This window comes from Ixodes scapularis, unplaced genomic scaffold, assembly GCF_016920785.2.
Source record: "Ixodes scapularis isolate PalLabHiFi unplaced genomic scaffold, ASM1692078v2 PGA_scaffold6__148_contigs__length_123643588, whole genome shotgun sequence".
Lineage (NCBI taxonomy): Eukaryota > Metazoa > Arthropoda > Arachnida > Ixodida > Ixodidae > Ixodes > Ixodes scapularis.
The window spans coordinates 121,177,818-121,201,038 of NW_024609881.1; the positions used below are offsets into that span (position 1 = coordinate 121,177,818).

Below are 23,221 nucleotides of genomic sequence, written 5' to 3' on the forward strand. Positions count from 1 at the left end.
CTCAAAAAGTGGCGGCTCATTACAACATACTGCAAGTGAGACGACTGGCGGTAGCCATTGTCTCATAGACGGAGGAGGGGAAAAGGGAGACGGTTGAAGGGGAAGGTGAGCGAGGAGATGGGAAGGAGAATAGAGGCAGGAAGAAAGAGGTCAGTTATGAAGGTTGAAGGCCGAAAACACACGCTCACACAAGGAAGATAGGAGACGGAAGGAAAAGGGGACTAAGCATGAAAAGCTGAGGGAGCATGAAGAGAAAGATGAAGAGAAGTGGGGCAGGGAGGAGCAAGAGCGGACGGAGGAGAGGAAAGAGGGGAGGAAGAGCACACAGAGGGAAGATGAGACCAATGGGGGAGAAGGAGTGGAGGGGAATGAGGAGATGAAGTGGGGTGGGGCCAGGTAAGACGTAAAACATCACAGGTATTGCTGTGATGTTTTACGTCACGGCCACGGTTGCACGAACGTCAAGATCACACATCCCTGACCACTCAAAATGAAGAGCCATATGCACCTGCCACCAAAAAGAAAAGGTCAAAGGCCATGAACACAAAATCACTCAAACGAGAGAAAAGGGGGAAGGGGGGAGGAAAAATGAGGTGGATGGGTAGCGGGAAGGGGGGAGGAAAGGTGAGGTGGATGGGTAGCGGGAAGGGGAAGGTGGACGGGAGAGTAGAGGAAGAGGGGAGGGAGGAATGAGGAGACCGAGGAGATAGTAGGGGAGATGGCGAGGAGGTGCAGTCAAGGGTCCGAAGTCGAGATCAAAGCTTAAAGGCAACGAACATAAAATCCTATGGAGGTAGGGGAGAGGGAGCAAGGGGCCGCTGGCATTAAATCATGCGAGGAAATGAGGAGGGAAAGGTTAGGAAAGGCAACATAGGAGAGATGGGACGGGAATGGGGTGAGGTGAAAGAACAGTGATTGAGGAGAGAGGAGGGGGGGGGGGGGGGGGGGGGCAGGTAGGAAGGAGATCCAGCATCAAGGGCCACGGATACACGGACGCACTCCGCCGACCACTCAAAATGAATGGCCGAAAGGGCCATGCACGGCCATTACCGTAAAAGCAGAGAAGTGAAGCGCGCGGACGAGTGAGTGATGATGATAGCGCATACTATTGTTGAACAATATTTCCAGCGCCCGGGCGACTGTGCGTCACTCGTGTGTTCCTGCTTCGCACGCAATTAAAATGAAACGAGTATAATCGCACACATAGTTAGTCCTCGTTCACTTCTCGCCAAAGAGCTGTCGACACAAGTGGTCAGAACAAAACCAAACCATCCCGGGACATAAAGCTCCAATATTTGAGTTTGAGGCTTCGAAGCTCGCTCTGCGTGGACCACTCTTTGCCTACATTTGTTATCTGGACACATCACAATGGCACAGCACAGTCGCATAGCTATGGTACTACCGTTTCGACGTTAACAGTTCACTATCATTACCGATATTACGGTCGAGGTCATCCACTGATTCACTCCAAGGCGTTGCAAGATCACCATATCACCGATATCACCACCGTCCACCATGGTTGCACAAGTACGGCCGTACGGCTTTACGGTTATGGCTGTACGGCTTATACTAATTTCCAATTTCTCCAACCGATCTCGTGTTTTATAATTCTTAAAGAAAACTTAATTTAGAACTGTCGGATAAATTTCCAGAGTTTATTCCTACTTGACACTTCATATTTAGTCGTTTACTCACACTGTTGACAAGCCAAGACGCCAAGATGCAGCCAAGATGTGCAAGTAGCTCAAGCCAAGCAAGGTCGAAGCCAGGTCGCCAGCCAGGTCGGCCAGGTTGACCACGCGACCGCATGTCAACGGACTTGCCGCTCTCTCGGCGTGGAGGAAACGTAAACAAAGGTATGTTTCATTTTTGTTTTTGTTGCTACTTGTGCTGAACAATGGAGCGGGCGAAGCGTTCGCTATCAGAGCTATCTGATCGCCAAAAAAGACGTAGGGTAGCCGAAAGTGTTCGCAAGGAACTTGAAATTTGGGATACGAGCAGTGAGGAGTCGGTGGACACTGAGGAAGCATTCCCTCTGCCACCTGGACAACAGGCCGTGGCAGCACATGCAAGATTTCCGGAGAGTTTGAGTACCAACGAGCTTCCGAGTGCGAATCTGAGACGAGCGATACGGGTGGTGCACGAAATAACCTAATCTCAAAACACCTGTGTCAAAATCCCCGCTGCGAATTCCCCGCGTTACCTCTCCCATCTTCAAAATCCCCTTTCCTTTATCCCCTTGTCAGTTCCCCCGGGCCAGTGCTCCTTAGAAACCATTTGGAAAAGCGCTTTTATGCACACTTCATAAAGCTCAGCTGTGCTATGACGACCCTAGCCGGGAGGCACTCACTTGATCGAATGACGTTTTAGCGAACGCCCACGTTTCATCGAACGATACTTTAGCGAATAGTCGGACGCCGCAGAGCGGCGTTTTCGGGTGGGCCAAGCGAGTTCATATTTTTGTAATGAGTTGCCGCAGACTGTCGCCGCGAAGCGGCGTAAAGCGCAGCGCGACGGATGGGTTAACGCGCGCCCCCGTTATTCGCTAAAACGACCAGTCGCTCAAATGTCGCCGTTCGCTAAAATGTCATTCTCTGTTGTGGTATGGACCCTCAAGCAACACCGAGACGGACCTGAGCCGCCAAGCTTCAAGGGAACCCAGTGCAGTGAGCTTGTTTTAGACGGAGCGCATTTTTCTCTGAAGCCGTCCAACAACTGTTCAACTGAAGGGTGGCAACATTGCTGTCGTTAGGAACTTCATAGAGATAGCAATGACAAGCCAGAGCCGTATATGTGGAGAGTTTGGTCAATGGGAGGCGCGGGCAGAGCCAGGGCGTGCGGCAGACTCGGAAAGAGGGCTTGGCATGCTCTCTTGACCAACCAGAAGCCGAAAAGAATCCCCTAGCGGTGGTAGCGAGAAACAGTTCTGAGCCGATCGATCATCGGAGGTCTCTGTTCGTATATGTTTTTAATAAGTGCGTAAGAGTGAAGTGTAGTAACTCTTTGTGGTTGAAAATAGGGTGCACGTGTTGTTTTATTATGATTATGCAGAAAGATGTAAGAAACGAATGCGCCGCTCAACTCTGTTTTGCGCGGACAGAGTGTGACCGCTCTGACGGCAGATTCCCGGCGCTCGGCGTTTGGCGTAAGGATTATGTCGATCTTTCCGCTAGTCGCACTTTTCCACCATCATTTTAGATGAGTGCGATTAAAACATCACGTGTACCATATTTTCAGCCATCGAGAGTTACTCCAATGCAGTTATCAGGTTTGTTTCTCGCGACCACCGCCAGGGTATTATTTCCGGCTTCTGGTTGGTCACATTCGAATTTCTGAAGACGCCCTGGAACACGCCCAGCCCGCTTGCGGCCAATGGCGCCTCCGCATTTGTCTCCTATACTTCCCAACGAATGGCCAAACTCTCTACATATACGGCTCTCTGACAAGCTAAAGGCCATTATGGGAAGCATTTTTGGACATCAAAGGGGCATATGACAATGTGAATCAGGAAATACTTTGGGAACAGCTAAAAGGGTATGGCCTAGGGGGAACCACGGTTAAGTTCCTAGAACGGGTTTATACGGAGAATAGGGTGATTATGAAATGGGAAGCCGAAACTACAAAACCAGCAGCAATAAAAAGAGGACTTAGACAGGGTTGCCCATTGTCTCCCCTGCTCTTTATGATATACCTCAGTGGGATGGAAAAAAGGTTAGAACAGTGCAACCTAGGTTTTGACCTGAATTACGTGGAGGAAGGACATAAGGTAAATCAACTATTGCCAGGGTTAATGTATGCAGATGACATTGTACTCGTATCAGAAAGCCGTGAGACAATACAGGAACTGATTAGGATTTGCAGCAGGGAAGGGGACAGTTTAGGACTAAAATTCAGTAGGGACAAGTCGGGTATAATAGTTTTCATTGATGAGAAGGGGGAACCCCTGGAGATACAGGACACAGTGATAGAACACGTAGAAAAGTACAAATATCTAGGGGTCTGGCTCAATGAGGGAAGGAAATATCTAGAGGAACACGAGGAGAATACAATTAGAAAAGGGAAAAGAAATTCATCTATTATGAAGCTCAAGGCACTATGGAACTATAACAGATACGAAGTGGTCAGAGGTATATGGAAGGGAGTGATGGTGCCAGGACTGTCTTTTGGCAATGCAGTGCTGTGCATGAAATCTGAGGTTCAATCAGGGCTAGAAATTCGACAAAGAAACGTAGGCAGATTGGCGCTGGGAGCACATGGAAAAACACCAAATGAGGGAGTACAGGGGGACGTGGGATGGTCGTCTTTTGAGAGCAGGGAGGCAATTAGTAAGTTGAAATTTGAACAAAGGTTGACTGAAATGGAGGATACGCGGTGGGCACGTAAGGTATTCAAGTATTTATACATGAAAAGTTTAAACACAAAATGGACGAACCGAACCCGAAAGCTTACATTTAAATATCTACACACTGGTGATGGGGCTGAACAGACTACGTCAGTGAAAAAGAAGGTGAAAGAGGCGGAGAGGAAAATGTGGGAGGCGAGAATGCAGGAGAAATCAGCTTTAGCAGTGTACTATCGGGGAAAAATGAAATGCGAACAGAGGAGCGCGTGGCTCGCGGTACAGGCTGCGCTGCCTGGAAGTGAGCCAAGGAGCGAGGGTGCGTGGCCTACTCCGACGTGTTCACGCCCCTCCCTCTGCGCTCCCCAAGCTTCAGCAGTGCGCCTCTTAGTGCGCTGAAAGCTATCACCGCTATCTTTGCTGGCTCAGCGCGTGCGGTGCAAAGAAGCTCGCCGCACTCACCGAGCACGCAAAGATAGCGGTGACAGCTTTCAGCGCACTGAGCGGCGCAGTGGCGAAGCTGGGGAAGCGTCAATCGAGGGGCGTGAACACATCGAAGTAGGCCACGCACCCTCGCCCCTAGGTTCACTTCCAGGCGGCGCAGCCTGTACCGCGAGCCACGCGCTCCTCTGTTCGCATTTCATTTTTCCCCGATAGTACAGGTCACGAAAGCAGGAGATAGTAAAGGAAAAGCTATTTGACAATTCACTGGGAAGTGCTTTGCTGTTCGAGGCAAGAACGGGAGTTTTGAGGACGAGGACGTATAGGGCTAAATTTCAGGAGACCGACACATTATGTGCCGCCTGCCATAATGATGGCGAGACACTGGAGCACTTGGTTTTGAAGTGCACGGGGCTTCGTCCTGCCCTCCCTGAAGGGGTAAAGGATTTGGCTGGGGCCCTGGGTTTCACTGGCGACGATGGAGGGATGGTAGAGAAAAAGATTACAGTGACAAAGAGACGATTAGAAGATTGGTGGAAATTATCTAGGGAAAATTAAATGATGGACAACTAACTAGCACAGCTGGGAACAGTTGGGACAGAGGAAAATTGGGACTCCCTCCCGCGTGGCTCCGGCCCAAAGTCTCAACCCTGTCTCCCAGTGGGTCCGGTGCGGGGGTGACGCCGAAAAGGTTTGACCAGAGGAAAATTGGCGACTCCCTCGCCGGGGGGAAGAGGCAGGGGGGTGATGTTTTTTAGTTTTTTTGCCCGATCCCCCGAAGGTCATCCTGGTGATATCCCACACTGCCTGGTGATAGTTAGGGGGAGAAAAATTGGTCTTAAAAGGGCGGGAGGAATCACGTTTTTGTCTTTTTAGACTTAGGCTAGGTGGCGCAAGCTTCCGCCCGTTACAAAGGGAATAGCCATTAACATCCATCCATCCATCCTTCATTGAGTCGGATGGGAACCGTAGCATCTGCGGACAGTTTTTCCGGAATCTCAGCAACCTTTATACTTCAAAGTTGCCATCATCAGAGCTAGGAATTTTTAGAGCTACAGGGCTCTCCAAGTAGTATTCAGTGTGGAGTGTGCAGGACATCAGGTGGAAGTGCGTCTGCTTGCAATATAACCAGGGCTATGCAGTTTTTCTTCTACTTCACTTGCAAGTGGGATCAATGTTTGCAACCGTTGCACATTGGTTGTGCTTAATTCGAAAACTATTTTTCGTGGCTTATGAGTGGCCTTTGAGGTAATACAGGCTTGATTTGTTGATTTCAGGAAATGTACTCTGTTGTTCATTTATTTGTTGCTTTATTTGTTGATTTCAGGAAATGTACTCTGTGGTCCATTTTTTGGCGGAAAATGATGTTGCAGTTGTTCCTACCTGTTGGGCGTGCAATGGCCGCACGGCATGGCCACCCTACAGATCAAATCGGTTGATGATGGCAATTGAGAGCGTGAAGAGCCCTTTACTGACCGGGCCACATTCTCCTGTCAGGTGATGGCATCATGTTGTAAGTATAGCGGGTGTCTAGCAACCGGGAATAGTCAAGAATATTTTAATTACCGGGAAAAATCAGGGATATTGTCAAAAAGCGAGCCCAGTCAAGGAAAACGAGCCACAAATGCCATTGAGTGCCCTGAGCAAGGAGTTGAGAACCTTGGGGCAGAGAAATAGGCTCTAAACAGAGCCGCGCTCTGCTCACCTAATGTAGAGTGTGCTAGAGCACTGCACGAGCCAGAATTTCTAGGCCCGGCCCGACCCGGCCCAGTAGGGGCATGGCCCGGCCCGAGCCCGATAGAATATTTAATTTCCAGGCCCGGCCAGACTTGGCCTTGAAGAGACACGGCTCGGGCCCGGCCCGGACCCGGCAGAATTTTAGACAGAAACTTGAGCCCGGCCCAAGCCCGACAAAATATTTGTTTTGTTTAATATAAGCCTGAGCTTGGCCCGATCCTAACAGATTATATACATGAGCCCGAAAAAGTTGGCAGGCTTTAACCTAAAAACTGTCTAAGCATAATGCGAGCATATTTGATTTAATGAACAAAAGGTTAGGGTGCAAACGAGCTTGTGGTGGTTAAACATTTGAGTGGTGTGCTCGGCTTTCTTGTTTCAGTGACATATGAAGATGCAAAGTTCAAAGAAAAAAAATCCGGAAGCGACGTCCGACCTATCAACGAATAATGAAGAGCGGGAGAAAAGAAAAAGGAAGAGACTGCTCCTTTTCCGTCAAGCTTGCCTCTTCTGCAGGAACGACCTAGCACTCAGCCAGCCCCTCAACTTCCAGAACGTGCACCAGTGCCCAAGCAAAAACGCACACGTGTATGTTTGCTTTTTGTTGCTACAATTTCTTAACGCTTTCTAGCCTTTAGATTTTTTATTTTATGTGATTAGCCTCAGCTTGGTTAGCCGCAATTGTGATAGTGAATGGTATCCATATTGTTTATTGAGCACCTGCTGTTTTGGTGTTTCTTTTACAGCGCAGCTCTTTGGCGCCCGTTTTCGGCTTGAGCGGTGTCGCCGTCGCCGTAACCGCGGCGACGTTCCGGCACCGTGCCGAAACGTCCCCGCGGGGTCACGTGACCTCCCGAGGTCACATTACCCCCCTTAAGGAGGGTCACGTGACCTCACAGTTAAGCCGACGGCGACGCCGCTCGGAGGGAGGGGGGAGGGGTACACCCTTTCCTCCTCCTCCTCTAGAGCTGCGCTCTAATTTGTCGTTACAGGGAGTTGTAAACGGCTTCCATTTTTTTATCTAGTCATTTTTAATTTACAAAGCTGCTAGTTGTGGTATGCATTCTCGCATAAGGACGGTTATGCCCGTCCTTGAAGCAGTAATCTGTCTCCGTGGCCCATGATACGGGGAAAAGAAAAGACGTGTCTCCCCTCTTTGTTAATTTATTATAACCGACAGAACCGTGGACCTGCCGGATATTTGACATACAGTATATATACTGCATGTCGAAGATCCGACGGGTCCACGGTTCTGTCGGTTACAAAAAATTGCCGAAAAGGGCAGAGACGTCTTTTTTTAAGAACAGATATGTTCTTAAAAAAAAGCTATTCTCCTAGGATAAAATGAAAACAAAGTTAAATTGACAAATACAAAATAAAAAAGGCGCTGCGGAAAATAGCTGTTTCCCTCTTTAGAAAGTGCCTTTCACGCATGAATAGAGGGTTTAAGTGGGAAAATGTGAGTGGTTGAGAACAGCCGCCTACCTCGCCGGAAAAGAATAAGTCTCGTATCCACTCAAATTTCAATATGATAGCAACCTTCTATGATTCGGTAGCCAACGTTTAGGTGGACAAAAAATTTACCGGGTAGTAATTATATTTCTGGTGAATTTAGAGCGGCGTCAAAACTATTTCAAAAGCAATAGTAAATTATGCAAAAAGAATTGTATTACTCCAAAATTTAGTAAAGGGAAATTCAATGAAACGGCGTCAAGTGATTTAATGAAACGGCGTTCGATGAAATGTCCTGTACCCAGTTTGTCGAACCGAAATGTTTTTCGTTCCGCTTTTCGTTCTGGTTCAGGGAGAACGGTTCAGCTCCGGTTCAACTCCGGAGTGAAAAAAAAAAGGTTCAAGCCGGTTCGAACCTGTTCGTACTCATATGCTTCAAAAACAGTTGACGAGCAAAAGATAAACTATGCATATTGTATAAAAGGGTTACAAATAGAAAGCAAAGGCTCACATTACTGTGTGGAACGAACGAGCTAGTGCTAAGGCACCTCGGGACGTGGGTAAAAGCGCTGTTCAATGTCAGGCAGCTGACCGAAGAAGCATATCCGGGGAAAGACGGCCCCTCTGAGACGATAGAATGAACTTCAGTCCAGAAAAGGCTCGCTGCGCGCTGACCTGGGTCGCAGGCACTCCCAGGGCTCTTGCGCCAATGGGTAGAGTTCTGTATGGCGTCCCCTTCTTTCCTCCCAAAACTGTAACACGTTAGCGTCCCTTCAAAGCCGCGGCTCCTTGTCTAGCAATGCTCAGAAGAGCTGTGCGCCTTGATGTTTGTGTTTCTGAGGAGAAAATGTTTTGGTCCTTGCTGTTTCTGCTACCAGAGATCGAAGCTTTTTTGCTGTTTTCTGTAACTGTTGATTAAATCCCCTCTCCCCTTCCCGGTGCTAGACTTTAATTTCGGACTGATTATTAAATCCGCTGAGTTAATTGGAGAGCAGATTAGATGCGCCACAGTATGGCAACTAGTGCAGGTTCTAAAATATCCATCGGCCTTTGTATCACTTTCTTATCCGATCAGTTGTACAATGAAATCAAGGCGTCTAAAGTAAATTGAACTCAATTCTACAAAATTAGAGACAAGAAACACGCAAAAAAGTTAAACTAAGCCCGAAAAAAACAACAACACAAGGACAGAGAGAGGTATAGACAACACTAGGGGTGTTGTCTATACCTCTCTTTGTCCTTTTTTTTCGTTCAGTCCGTGATGAAAAACCACCTAGCCCAACTTACCGTTTTGCCACCAAACAGGCTCATTATGGTCACTTTTGCTAATGTACGAATTGTGTATGTTCTAGTGTTAAATTTTCTTTGAGGAGGCATTTCCGGTCACCAAGAAAAGGTTGGGACGAATGTGAACTTTTGTTAAAGAAATACATAAGACAAGAAATCCCGGAGAATTTATAGTTACTCTGCTCATTTCGTTTGAGTTCTCGAAACAAACTATAAATTATGAAGACGACCGTTATCTGACAACCTGATAATGGAACGTTACAGAGCTTTCCGCTAACTATTTTTTTTTTCGCTTTTTGACTTTCCACATGAACGGAGCACCACAAAAATAATTGATCAGTTTTGCCCAGGAACGAAAAAAGAATTATTTCGGTTCAGCTCAACTCCGTTTTGCGCAAAAATATTTTTTTTGTCTTTCATTCTTTGGTTTACTTTTAAAGACCGACCAACGAAACCATTTTCCGCAAGGTAGGAAAATGCCCCTCTCGCCCTCCTCTTTTCACCCTCTCCTAAAAATCATGTGACGGCAGAGGCTTCTTTTGTGTCGGCTTTTTCTGTAGGGATAATCCTAAAAAGCCGCGAAATGAGCGGCTAGCTGCGAGCGCCACAACGACCTTGAGACGTCCAGGTGTCTTCCCTCGTTGACGCGGGCAGGCTCAGTCCGCGAGATTGAGGAAGCCAGCGCGTCAGAACGCTTTTTCCCGTCATGAGCTGCAGGTCCGAGGCCACTCGGTTGGTGGAGATCGAGGGGTCGTAGTATGCTGGGTTCGTTCCAGCAGCCGCTCTCTGGCATCACGCGGCTGCTGGAACATTCCCGTGTCTGCACAAGGATTGGCTTGCGCAATAAAGGGTACAGGTCGTCGATACGATAATACATTTATTTCCGTAACTTATAAATCAAGTGGCTTTCCCTAATCTCTTCATTACTGTTTGAAACACATCTCTTCTCATAAGTTGATCCTCCCATTTTGGACTCTTTTGCGCATTTATTCGTCCTTACCTCTGCTTGATGACTGTTTTATAACTTGATAAAGACCTTTAAATATTGGCGCGGGCTTGCGCAATCAACGCTGTCCCGGATTTATTCAAAATTGGAAAGATTGGCGTCAGGAGGGGTTGAAGAAGCAAACCGAAATTCTTGCTTCTAATGAGGACGGCACAATCGTAAGATAGGTCTTTTCTTCACTTGCCTCCACAACGCCCCATCGTTTGCACTATTTCAGTTTCTCAGTAACATAGCTGTGTACCACATTTTACTCATGGTTACTATAGATGTGGCCCCATAGGCTTTCCCGTTATCAGCGAGTCGACATTTTAACGACCGGCGACTCTCCTGAGTGAGAATAAATATTATCACGTTCCCACAACATCCACCCCTTTCTCTCTCTCTCCCCCCCCCCCCCCCCTCCCTTTCCCGAGTTGGGGAGATATCAGGCCACTCCAGGGAAGCAGCCTGCAGACTGTTCTTTTTAGTATATACTCATTCTCAACACATTCGAACGTGGAAGTAAACACATCACATGAACGACTCCCTGTTTATTTGCAACCTCAATAATGTGGCTCTACTGTTGGGACCCAATCATTTCATCATCAGTCATTATTTCTTACGATTTCATGGTGAAAGTGTGTTCGTCGTTATGCCACAAAAGTGGTCGATTCAAAGGGATAGGTCCTCGTATTTATTTTGCGGAAATACTCGCTCCTGTGACGCTCTAGTGCGCAAGGTCAACGCACCCGAGACAGTGCGTAATACTTTACAACTGTCGTTGATGATGAAATATGTGTGGGAAGTGTGTAAAATTGTTTACACCACAAAAGCATACCTAAACAAACAAAATATCGCAATTGCAAAAAAAAAAAAAAAAGATCAGCCTGCAAATACCGTTGCTTTCCCCCTCCCGCCCTCTCTCTCTCTTTTTCGCGCCACTACAAAAGATAGCAGCCGAGCAACGAAATTCTATCAAAACCTCGCTTCTTGGGGAAAGGACAGCAGGCTATATGGTGGTGAATCTGCCAGGGAGTTTGTAGAAATAATAGGCGCCCACTGAACCTAGTCTTCTACACGAATCATGCCCGGGATATTTCCTTTTTCCTTCCACGTGATTAGAAGGCAAGACGCTGGGGGACTTTAAGTGCACTAACATGCTGCTTCTAAAAGAAAGTACCAGATTTCTAGTGCATGCCAACCTACATGTAAATAGTTTAATCAGTGTGCACAAACATTCACGGCCTGGAGGATGACATGGAAGCATGGCGGAAAGCAGCTTGCTGGAAATAGAAGTCTCTATTGCATTGCACTGGTGTGAAAAATTATTACGTAGTTTTGTTTTATTTCCGTAAGAAAATAAAAACAGCGTTTAGAAGCCGAACACTGTGCGTTTTGAGGAGCGCCGAAAGGACGTAAAAAACCGGGACCTTACGCACTAGAGCGTCACAGGAGCGAGTATATTAGACCTTTTGCAAAATCCCCCAAGCGCCCCGGCCCGCGCGCGAGGAGTTGTGGGAGAGACTGTCCCTCGCCTAGCCGCTCTGCCTTGAGATCGGATTGCCTTGTCCCTTGCCTCCTCTTAATCCTCGGTTTTTCGATTCCATTACCTGTTTTTATCTATTACAGTGTATTTTCTATTGCTTTTAGGTGTTTCCATTCTCTTCTGCGCGCGATATTTCTTGTATATAAATAGTGTTTGTGTCTTTATTTTGCCTTTTTAGACGGGAGTGCCGACGGACAACACGCCGCTTCGCGCGTCGTTCCCGGGTGGGTACCTTTGCTACCGATTCATATTGCGCTGTCAGCTGTTCATTTTGGTTCATTTGACTTGCGTGCAGTCGAGAGGAGCCGTTTATAAACACCCGCGCACATTTCGTAGGGATAAGCAGAGCTCTGAATCAACAATCGCGACGTGAGAGCCGCGAGAGCGCTGTGATTTGGCCGCCCGCTTTCGCTCCGTTGACTCTCACTGTAGCGTGTGCCTTCGAGTGCCGCTTACTTGACCAAGATACAGCACGCCGCTTTGTTGCCGCGAACCATTTGTCCGAATGTTTGCGAGGCTGAGGCATATGCAACGCTGCGGCGTTGCATATTCCTTATGCAACGCTGCGGCGTTCATAAACGGCTCCCCTCGACTGCACGCGGGTCAAATAAACCAAAATGAACACCTAACTGCGTGACAGGAATCGGTAGCAATGGTAGCACTCACCCCGGGAACGACGCGCGAAGCGGCGTGTTGTCTGTCGGCACTCCCGTCGAAAAAGGCAAAATAAAGACACAAATACCAGATATACGAGAAATATCGCGCGCAGAAGAGAATAGAAACACTTAGAAGCAATAAAAAATACTCTGGAATAGATAAAAATAGGTAATGGAATCGAAAAACAGAGGATTCAGAGGATGCAAGCGAATAGGCGATGCGGTCTCAAGGCAGAGCGGCCAGGCGAGGGACAGTCTCTCCCGCAAATCCTCGCGCACGGGCCGGGGCGCTTGGGAAAATTGCAAATCGTCTCTTTGAATCGAAAACTTTTGTGGCATAACGACGAACACACTTTCACCATGAAATCGTAAGAAATAATGATTGATGATGAAATTGATTGGGTCCCAACAGTAGAGCCACATTATTTAGGTTGCAAATAAACTGGGCGTCGTTCATGCGATGTGTTTACTTCCACGTTCGAATGTGTTGAGAATGGGTAGCTAAAAAGCACAGTCTGCAGGCTGCTTCCTGGAGTGGCCTGATATCTCCCCAACTCCGGAAAGAGAGGGGGGGGGGGGGGGGGGGGGGGGAGAGAGAGAGAAAGGGGTGGATGTTGTGGGAACATGATAATATTTATTCTCACTCAGGAGAGTCGCCGGTCGTTAAAATGTCGACTCGCTGATAACGGGAAAGCCTGTGGGGCCACGTCTATAGTAACTATGAGTAAAATGCGGTATACAGCTTTATTACTGAGAAGTTGCGATAGTGCGAACGATGGGGCGTTGCGGAGGAGAGTGAAGCAAAGACCCATCTTACGATTGTGCCGTTTTCATTAGAAGCAAGAATTTCGGTTTGCTTCTTCAACCCCTCCTGACGCCAATCTTTCCAATTTTCGATAAATCCGGGACAGCGTTGATCGCGCAAGCGCGCGCCAATATTTAAAGGTCTTTATCAAGTTATAAAACAGTCATCAAGCAGAGGTAAGGACGAATAAATACGCAAAAGAGTCAAAAATGGGATGAACAACCTATGAGAGGAAATGTGTTTCAAACAGTAATGAAGATATTAGGGAAAGCCACTTGATTTATAAGTTTCGGAAATAAGAGTATTATCAACGACCAGAACCCTTTATTGCGCAATCCAATCGTTGTGCAGACACGGGAATGGTTCCAGCAGCCGCGCGATGCCAGAAAGCGGCTGCTGGAACGAACCCAGCTTACCACGACCCCTCGATCTCCACCGACAGAGCGGCCTCGGACCTGCAGCTCATGGGAAAAAGCGTTCTGTCGCGCTGGCTTCCTCAATCTCGCGGATTGAGCGTGCCCGCGTCAACGAGGGAAGAAACCTGGACGTCTCAAGGTCGTGGTGGCGCTCGCAGCTAGCCGCTCGTTTTGCGCTTTTTGAGGATTATCCCTACAGAAAAAGCCGACACGAAACAAGCCCCTGTCGTCACGTGATTTTCAGGAGAGGGTGAAAAGAGGAGGGCGAGAGGGGCATTTTCCTACCTTGCGGAAAATGGTTTCGTTGGTCGGTCTTTAAGGTTACTGTGTTTTTCGCCACGCACTTTTCACGCAATCTGACTTTGCGTATGAACCGAAAACCGCATGGAAAAATATTGGTTCTGCTCCGGAGCGAGAAAAATTATTTCGTTCCGGGTCAACTCCGGTTCTTGCAAAAATAACGGTTTTTTTCGGTTCACAGTTCGGGTTGGGTTCAATACCCTGCCTGTACCCCATTGCCCCACGTTGTTAATGAGGACAGAGGGAATCGTTTTCGGGAGAATTGATATGACTAGTTGATAAGACTGTTGATCAGCTGCAAGTGCCAGGTGTCTGGCACTCATGGTGCCATTCCAGTCATAGTCATATGAACACCCTGAGAAGGCTGTGTAAAGGTGCCCTGTGGACCAGTTGCTACACTAGTTTGTTGTGATTATAAAGAAATGAGTGCTGGACAGGGCCCCAATTACTGCCTAAAAATCTTTCTAGCATGTTTTCATTAGGTCCACGTTAGGCTTCAGCTAGCTAGAGAGTTTGTTTTGCTAGCAGGTAGCTTTTTATGCTTCAGTGTAAAGAAGTTGAAAGAGGCCTAGAAGGAGAGTGAGAATCAGACACATGGCATGGTTTTCTGTGGGACTGCCATATCAGGTTGTTGGCCGAACGTGTTGCCAGTGCTCAGCCATCAAAACATGCTTGAGCAGGCGCATCACTCCTTGTGGGTAGGTCACACTTTGCGGAAGAGGTCTAAACTGGATGAAAAGAATGGCTTGTGCATGCAAAGAAACTGAGGCGAAACTGTGTTAGGACAGAGGTAGGCATTTTTTTTTATCTTGATGACACTCTCTGCACTGAAATAGGCACCCATTATCTGAACGCAACCAACTTTTTTGTTTTATTTTTTTGCAGGAGCAGCGTGCCTCTTCCCAGGAGTGACTGAGGGGCTGCCACAAGGGGAGAAGGCAAGCATGTTTCTGATTACAAGAATGGACAGTTGGGCTGGGCTAGTTGGTAAGAATTGATGTTGAAAAACGGTGCAAAAACCAGACAAAGAGAAAAGAACACACAGCACCTTGTCCTGTGTGTTCTCTTATCCGTGCATTTTGCACTGTTTTTCAGCATGTTTCTGCCTTGATTTTTCTGTTATAGTTTTAAATGTCTGTAGTTGGTTACTTTGATCCCTGTTGGAAGCATGGAATTGGTTAACCGTCTTAAATGCATGGAATTGAAAAAAAAAATTCATGTTACCTAAATCATTTAAAAGCTTTTTTTTCTGCTGCTTGCTTTATGTTGCTGGGAATTTTAATATTTTGCATTTTTATTTCCATGCAGATCAGCCTTGTAATTTAGCGTGTTCTTTATAATTTTGTAGATCTAATAGCTTGTAAGAAACAGAAGTATACACTGGTACTTGTAACGTTTGTTTCGTTTTTGAAATAAATTTATTCCAATAACCTCTTGTTTTCTTCCGGAGTCTTGCTTCTAGGACTTCAAAATGCTGATTCATTAATGGCCTGTAATGCTCATCCATTTACTCATATCAGGCACCAGCTCAAAAAATGACTTCATGAGAACCATATATGCAGTTTCTTGGCAAAGCTTGTCAATGTTAGTAATTTTCGGGTAACATTGTTCAGTAATGTCCAAGTAACACATGCAGTAATATCTGGCCAGTGCCAGCATTTTGTTAAAATGTTTACTGAAAGTTGACAGAATAAAAGCACTGAGGACAAACACAGATGACCGCTCTTTCATTTAGTTGTGACGCTTGTTTTTTGGAAGCAAAGACTCGCACACAGGTCAAGATTAACTGCAAATGGAAGGCTTGATCGAGGGAACTTCAGGAAGATAAGGGTTGAGTCAGTGACACTTCATGTGTTTTAGTCAAGGTTCCCAGATTTTTCCAGTTCTGGCCCTTATCTCCCTATCCCCCTCTTCCCTCCCGCCTTCGGTATCTAGTTGATCTCGACCTGTGTGCGACTCTTTGCTCCTGAAAAAATAAACGTTGTTGCGAAATGAAAAAGTGCTCGTTTGTGCATGTTCTTCGCGTTTTTATTCCTTCACTTTTAAGTAAGCCGTAATGTCAGTGCAACATTTTGGTGTAACATTACTGGATTGTAGAATTCGTGGCCATTAACAACAATTGGCAACGTTAGCTGACGACGTCCGAGTAACATCACTGATCTAACGCCCAGGTAACGTAGAGAGCTACGTTACTGCAACATTTTGATGCGACGTTACTGGGAGGTAGAACTGGTGGCCATTAGCAACGTTTGGCAACGTTATCTAACAACGTTCCAGTAACATTATTTGGGTAATGTCCAGGTAACGTATGCAGTTACGTTACTGTAACATTGTGGTGTAACGTTACTGGACGGTAGAATCCGCGGTCGTTAGCAACGTTCGGCAACGTTACCTGGCAACATTCCAGTAACATTGTGGCTACGTTTAGTGCTACTTGGGGTGTTGGGCGCTCGCTTTCGAACAGTGAGAAGAGGCAAAGGTATGTAGCTTTGCGTCTACCCACTAGTCATTCCAACCAGAGCTCGGCCTTCGGACGTCCCCGCGTGCTCTCATCTCCTCCTCTATCCTAGAGAATGCTGGGAATGTATGTACACGTGCCGCACGCGCTCGCCTTCCCCGTGTAAAAGATTCGAAGTAAATAACCATCATAAGGCGTTGGCGAACGCGCGTGCAAGACTATATTTGTTTTAGGCTTTTGCTTTAGCAAAATTACTACTGCGGAAGCCAGCACGTGCAGCGCGTGTAACTATACACTCGCAACATGCTCCTTGGTACTTAAATAATTTAACAAAAAGGTTGTTTTGTTTTTTTCATTTCAAAACTGGTTTTTGGTTGGTGCCATTTTCGGAGGTCGTGCGTATGGCGCCTGTTTATCTCACTTCCCGAAGCGATGATCATACGCGCGCTGGGCTGTGATGTTCACAGGCTGGACTGCGATTTTGTAAACATAGAAACGGAGTACAGTTAGTTAAATTCACCTTATGTGCATACAAAGCCTCCAAACCGGAGCATGTTGTCCCGAACTATGCAGTGCTCGCACTGCAGGAGAGGGCATGCTCGGCAGAGACGCCCGCAGCTCACAGCAAAGGCTAGAAGTACGAACGTTTAACTTCGTTCAGGCGCTCTGGTTTTATTTTAGAAACTACTTCTACTTCACAGTAGTAGTGTACAGGCTAGTGGGCAAGTCGAAAACTGCTGCTTGCCTGCAGGCAAGCAGTAGTATTTAGCAGCTCGACAGTCTAGCAGGCTACCTTGACAAGAGGAAAACACTCACCCTATGCAATAATTCTTAATGTGATGGCTGCCAGAAGCCTTGCACGTAAATATGCGGTGGTACTGGGTATTCCTGCTGATTACTCATCTCAAGGTACTTCTTCTACAGTGCACGATAGAAGAAACACTCGCAGTGGGTAGGCATGGCTAGAGTCTAGACAGGACATGGTAGACCAAATCTTCTCAGTTCTGTCACGTGAAACACCACGAGCATTGCAGCGCACGCCACAAACCCCGTCGCAGCCGAAGAAGGTACCTTGGCCACGCACGTCGGTAAAGTTTATGATTTCGTGTCTTCATTGGGGTTAATAATATTAGAGATACGTGTAGATCTCGCGAACGAAACTGAATCATAATAAATATCTGTATCAGCTGCCTTCAATGAGATAAGAACTCACGTTCTGTGCACTTGGTCAGCGGCCCGAAAAGAGTGCGCGTTGTCGGAGACCATTATTCGGCTGCCGTCAGCGAGCATACTTACCTGGTGCCGGGTGGCCCCTGATCACCAAGGGGGGCGCCCTGGGTGGAGGCTGTCCATTGCACTGCGGGCAGCTAAAGCCCGCCACTTTCCCAAACTGGGATAGCTGGGGCATGCAATTTTTGGTAGTGGGGGAGCGGCGTCCGCGCCCTCCCCCTCGCAAGAAAATTTAAAAAAAAGAAGACAAAAAACTATGATCTGTCTTGAGCCTGGGCTTATCAAAACTAAACAAAACTGTTTACCGGCTGGACTTCTCAAAAATGTCAATGTCATGAGACGCTCCCTGTGCACAAGGAGTGATTTCCCTACACACCCCTAGGGGGCTGTACACGTCCCCCTTGTTTTTTTCTGAAGGCACCCCCTTTGTTCGCAGCGACTCCTCTATTCTCAATGCCCCCTTACCCCCCCCCCCCCCCCCCCCCCCCCCTTAATTTCAATTCCTGGGGAAATCCCTGGTCAAAGAGCTAGGAGGTCGCTTTTGGATATGAACGACCTTCATGTCAGCACAACTAGTGCCACTAAATTAGGTATACACTTTAGAGTAACGACACTTGGCCATATTGTGGCTTAAAATCATGGTTGCCAGTTATCTGAAGCTTTATCTGAAATCACAGGAAACTCTTTTCCGTCCTCCAAAAAAGTTCAAACAGTTCGCGAAAAAGCAAAGCAATATTACATGAGCTTCCTAACACCGAATCTAATGCTGAGGAAGTCGCACTTTCGAATCATGACGATCGGCAGTTGCGTCTGCTCTGCACAAGCACCAAAATGGCGACGCCCATAACAATGTCGGGGAACGGAGTGCCGATACTCTAAGCGCAGCTCATTTAATGGTTCTGTTTCACACTTAGCGTACAACGCTGTCAAAGCTACTGGCGCGAGCATGAGGCTTGATCTCGTTGATCATTTGCACGCGCGCTCGCGCGAACGAAACCATAGACAAAGCCACGCGCTCGCGCCAGTAGCTTTGACAGCGTTGCATACTAAATATGAAAAGGAGTCGTGCGCGATTGGCCGAATAATGACTTATGACGTCAGCGAAGGAGTTCTCATGGACGGAAATAAGAGGAACGTGATGACTTTAATTTTGACGGTGTTGACAGCGTTTTGGTTCAAGAACGCTATGATTTCAAGCTTCCGCCATGCTAATTAGAAACACCATCGAACTTGTTGTTCCCAAGGTAATGACATCATGAAAGGTAACCATACGAGGGCGCCACCGTATACATCTCGCCGCTAATATATACTGACAAAGCCTGGCAGATCGCCATACAGAAGCGGCCGCCGAAATGAAAAAGGTGGAGCAGCAGACAACGGATGAGAGGAGAGCCACGTGACTGGCGCCCCGCTGCGGCGATACGCCGAAGCACACTTTCTCCCGAGCGAACAAGTGTGTTTAGGGTCCTCGCCGCTGCAAAAGCTGTGCGCTGACGTCCAGGTTCCCCGAGAAATAGCTCTTTGATGCTCTGTGCTACCAGATCCTCGCGCTCCGAATCTGCGACCGGCCACTGGCTCCGTCGTCGAACTGTCAGGCTTTATGAGTATAGAGGAGGCTATGGTACGTATTAGAAGTGGGATGGCGGGACACCATACAATAAGAGAGAGGATATTTATTTGTTCTCTCAAGTCTGGTACAAGATGACGTCTCGGAAATGATCCTATACGACAAATGTATTTTCCTAATTTTGTTAATACCCGTGCCACACGGGCAACTCGAATGCCATTTACAACGAATGACATTCGTTTGATCGACGAATCGGCTCGCGATCTGTCGCGCGTGTAACGCCCCACGCTCGGAGTGTCGCGCGCTGATTGGCCGATCGTTCAAATGTCATTCGTTGTAAATGGCATTCGAGTTGCCCGTGTGGCACGGGTATTAGAGTTCCCAAGACCAGTTCCAAAGGTTGCACGATACAAAATGCACGTGGTCCAACGAAAAGTGGGTGCACAGTCTTGGATTTAACGGTAGATGACACAAACTGGCCTTGGTGTACCGTTGTCATGCCTACAGCACAAGACGATCAGCATCGTCGTTTGCATCATTGTCGAGCTTGTTTTCCATGGCCAGGGCACTGAAATGCTGGGGAAGGCAAGAATGTATCTCGTGTACACAAACGATTATCTGTGACATGTAAATCACTTACCTGAGAATTCTTGAACTCGGCATAGAGTGTGAAAAGCACGTGGAGCGATTGCACCAGTTTGGATTTGTATACGGGGATGTCCATGAGAACTGCATTTGGAATTACGAAAAGTCTTAGGCGGGAGAGTGAAATTGAACAGAAAGAGCGAACACACAACACTTGACCGAGATTCACTAGACAAAAAGAAGGGTCATGGCAACAAATGTCCCGCCATATTGGATACAGTCCAGAGCTTATGAGTGTGTATGGTCGTGATATTTTACTAAACTCCGAAAAAGAGTGTTTCCGTTTTCATTACCATCTCTATTAGATATCACCTGAAGGTTCTCTATCGCATTTTACCTACGCCTTCGGCCCCTACGCCACCATGCCCGTTATACTTGCATGGTAAATAAAAGGTATTATTGTATTATATAAGTGTAAGAGTTCAGAAGCGTCTCCTCTTCCTCTTTCCACGTTAGTAAAGAGAACGCTGGAGAGGAGGATGCCTTCTCTCCAGCGTTCGATCTGCTAAAGTGGAGAGAAGTGGTAGGAGCTTATCCTGGACTCTTAACCTCAGAAATCGCATAACACAGAAATCACCAGTATTCTAGACTCAAACCTAAGAGATTGCACAGACGACCACATAAGATATAGATACGCTGCTCTTATCCTATTCTACATGGCGTAATGAACATACAAAAATACACGTACCACAAACGAGGGTAGCATATTCCTCCAGACTGCAGTCCAGATCCGCCGACGGCAAACGCACCTAGAAGAGACATGAATTTCTCAACATTTCACGACGTGTGACTCCAATCATTCAGTTTTCAAGTGTACCTCCTTCAACAATTCTTCATATTCGGGTGGCCACTCTTGCATCAGAGACTCGATGTCCGGCATGTTTCTAAAAGAAGTGAATCATGGTCATGAATGTTCGCAAACTCTTCGTTATCTTATTTTCGTGGATGTACTGATTGCAAGTATGTCACAATTTCACGCATATTCCGATACTACGATGTCTCAAGCCGAACCGCGGGTGCTGAAGGATCAATACCTGCTGTAGTGTACCGTTGGAGGAGGTCTGGCTCGATGCAGCTCTTGAACGCTTGCAATCCAGGACTCTATCTCTTTCGGGTTTTTATCCGGATCCGTGAGCCTCTTCACAACCTACGATGACGGACCAGATACGATGATAAGCGCATAGGCTATGTTCAGTAGCACGTGTTCATGCTTCTGAACATTATGAAGGGCGCACACCCTGAAGATGGTCCAGGCAACGGTGTGCCAAGCCATCCTGGGCCATTCAATTGGTCTGGTAGAGTGCGCATACGTATAGCCTTGGCCAGTATTAAATCAACCCCGTAAAGACGTCATCGAGTAATGGGCTTCCTTTCACCCCCAGTGGAAATATGGTGCAAACTCATACTCTTTCTCGTCCTGGTTACCGCCATCTATGCACAGGCAGCCTTTTACAACAAGGTCAGCGACCTCCAGACACTGGCTTTATGACACGGTGCCTGCCTTTCCACGGGCAAACGCATGACGAAAAGTTCGAACTGAGAAGAAACCTAGAGCATGATAAAATCGTAAAAATAGCATTTCCAATGTTGGGCAATACATAGCTTTCAATTAAATCATATCGGCGGCCATTCTGGTGGCCTGCAGCTGAACGAATGCTCAAGGAAACTATATGGACCGGCGGAGTGCGCGTCCTCGCCACTCCACTTGAGGAGTTGTTCACGTACTCTAATGTGTACACATACGCTCTAAATCTGTTACTCTACGCAAGTCGTTACTCATGAACATGCATAAGAAGTCCGCAATTTTCTTTGAAATGTATCCCGGAAGCAATGCCATTTATAGAGGTCTCATGAGTAAAATACTGTATATACCCTAAAACTCCGAGAAAACGACGTTTTCAAGGGTTACACATGCATTATATTGCCCATAAAACTTGCTACACGTGACATATGTTAGTATTAAGCGGCACAATATGAACCCCTTTGTTACTCTTGGGATAAGTATCGCGCTTCTGTGGCGCTTTTTTTTTTTTTTTTTTGTGCCGCATACCATGCGTAACCAGATTTAAAGTTTAGCATGCAGTCCCTCTAGCCTTAAAGGACACATGCAAAGGAAAAAACATTTTTTTTTAAACGGCTTAGATGGAAAAAGGACACCATAAAACGATTTTACAACTAAGAAAAAAAATTTTTACAGCTATATCTACGGCGCAAAACGAATTTTGTAGTTGGCGCCGGCGGGGTCGCAGCGGAAAAGTGGTCTGTATTTATCAAGTGACTGGTCTGTATTTATCACGTGACTGGTTTTTATTTATCACGTGGTGCTTGCGCTCTTTCGAAAGCTTCCTATGGCCTCTAAAAGTAACTTATTCATCTTTGTTTGAAGTATAACAAAAAACCAAGACGAATAAGTAACTTTTAGAGCCCAAAGGAAACTCCTGAAAAAGCGCAAGCAGACGTGATAGACCCGTGCGCCGGTCAGACGACGGCGGGCGGCGCCCCGAAGCAGACGAACTTGTGGCGGCGGCGGCGACGGCGGCGTGGAGAAACGCGTTTGAAGCGGCGTTCGCACAAACGCTCAGCGTGCGGCGGCGACGCAGCGCGGCGGCGCGCGGGCCCTACCACGTGACCAGCGGCGGCTCCCGCGAGCGCCAACTACAAATTCGTAGAGCGCCGTAAATATAGCTCTAAAAATTTTGTTTCTTCGTTGTAAAATTGTTTTATGACATCCTTTTTCCATCTAAGCTGTCTAAAAAATATGTTTTTTTCCTTTGCATGTGTCCTTTAAGTAAGCATATGGCTCCGCATTGATTTTATATAGACATTGATAGTAACTGTATATGCCAGGCCTTCAGCTGGCTCATTTCGTCTCGTCGAGCACATACTTTTTGAAGCGTAGTTCAGACTATAGAATTTGTTTCTAGCGGCAAGAACACCGTATAGCAATTATCAACATCATGATGCGCTGGGACGACAAATACGGGTCATGTAAAAAAGAGCAGAACACGTCATGTTAATGGTGCGCGCACGATGTTGGCGTGGTAACATGACAACAGGCGTAGCGGCGTGAAACCATTCAGTGCAGCTTTCTTTTGCGACACTGACCGCGCTCTTGCTGGTGTGCGCTTCCTTGGACAGGGCCCTGAGCTGGAGGTCGAGGACACTTGGGTCCGTCTGACACGCACTGGGGCTCGTCCAGAACCGTTAGTCCCAGGGTGTCCGGCTGGTCATCAGGCCTAGATACCTTCAAGAAGGCATCGATGTCCCCCACAGCTGGAATCAGGTCCGGAACGAAGGGTCGCAGCTCCTGGTCAAGTTCCACAGACTGAGGAGTGTACCTGCGGACATAAAACGTCG

The 23,221-nt window shown here is 47.2% G+C and overlaps 1 protein-coding gene, 1 long non-coding RNA gene and 1 other non-coding gene across 4 annotated transcripts; 2 read left to right on the plus strand and 1 right to left on the minus strand.

Moving 5' to 3' along the window:
- The first annotated feature begins 1,821 nt into the window (after positions 1-1,821).
- On the plus strand, positions 1,822-15,348 carry LOC115319873. Of its 2 annotated transcripts, none has more exons than XR_006076536.1 (3): positions 1,822-1,856; positions 6,900-7,105; positions 14,850-15,348. It is a non-coding gene; the product is annotated as an uncharacterized LOC115319873 (long non-coding RNA). The 2 variants fall into 2 exon arrangements; XR_006076535.1 differs by lacking the exon at positions 1,822-1,856 and adding an exon at positions 6,100-6,293.
- A 2,362-nt stretch (positions 15,349-17,710) lies between these two features.
- LOC121833071 lies at positions 17,711-17,873 on the plus strand. The gene has a single exon (XR_006076544.1). It is a non-coding gene; the product is annotated as a U1 spliceosomal RNA (small nuclear RNA).
- A 1,674-nt stretch (positions 17,874-19,547) lies between these two features.
- LOC121833057 (intraflagellar transport protein 46 homolog) lies at positions 19,548-23,202 on the minus strand (the record flags this gene model as incomplete). Its single annotated transcript, XM_042286129.1, is given in 7 exon segments — positions 19,548-19,795; positions 19,860-19,948; positions 20,553-20,613; positions 20,682-20,748; positions 20,899-21,011; positions 22,970-23,053; positions 23,055-23,202. Coding segments are annotated over 7 exon segments (637 nt in total), but the record flags the coding sequence as incomplete, so codon positions are not given.
- Between the last annotated feature and the right edge of the window lie 19 nt (positions 23,203-23,221).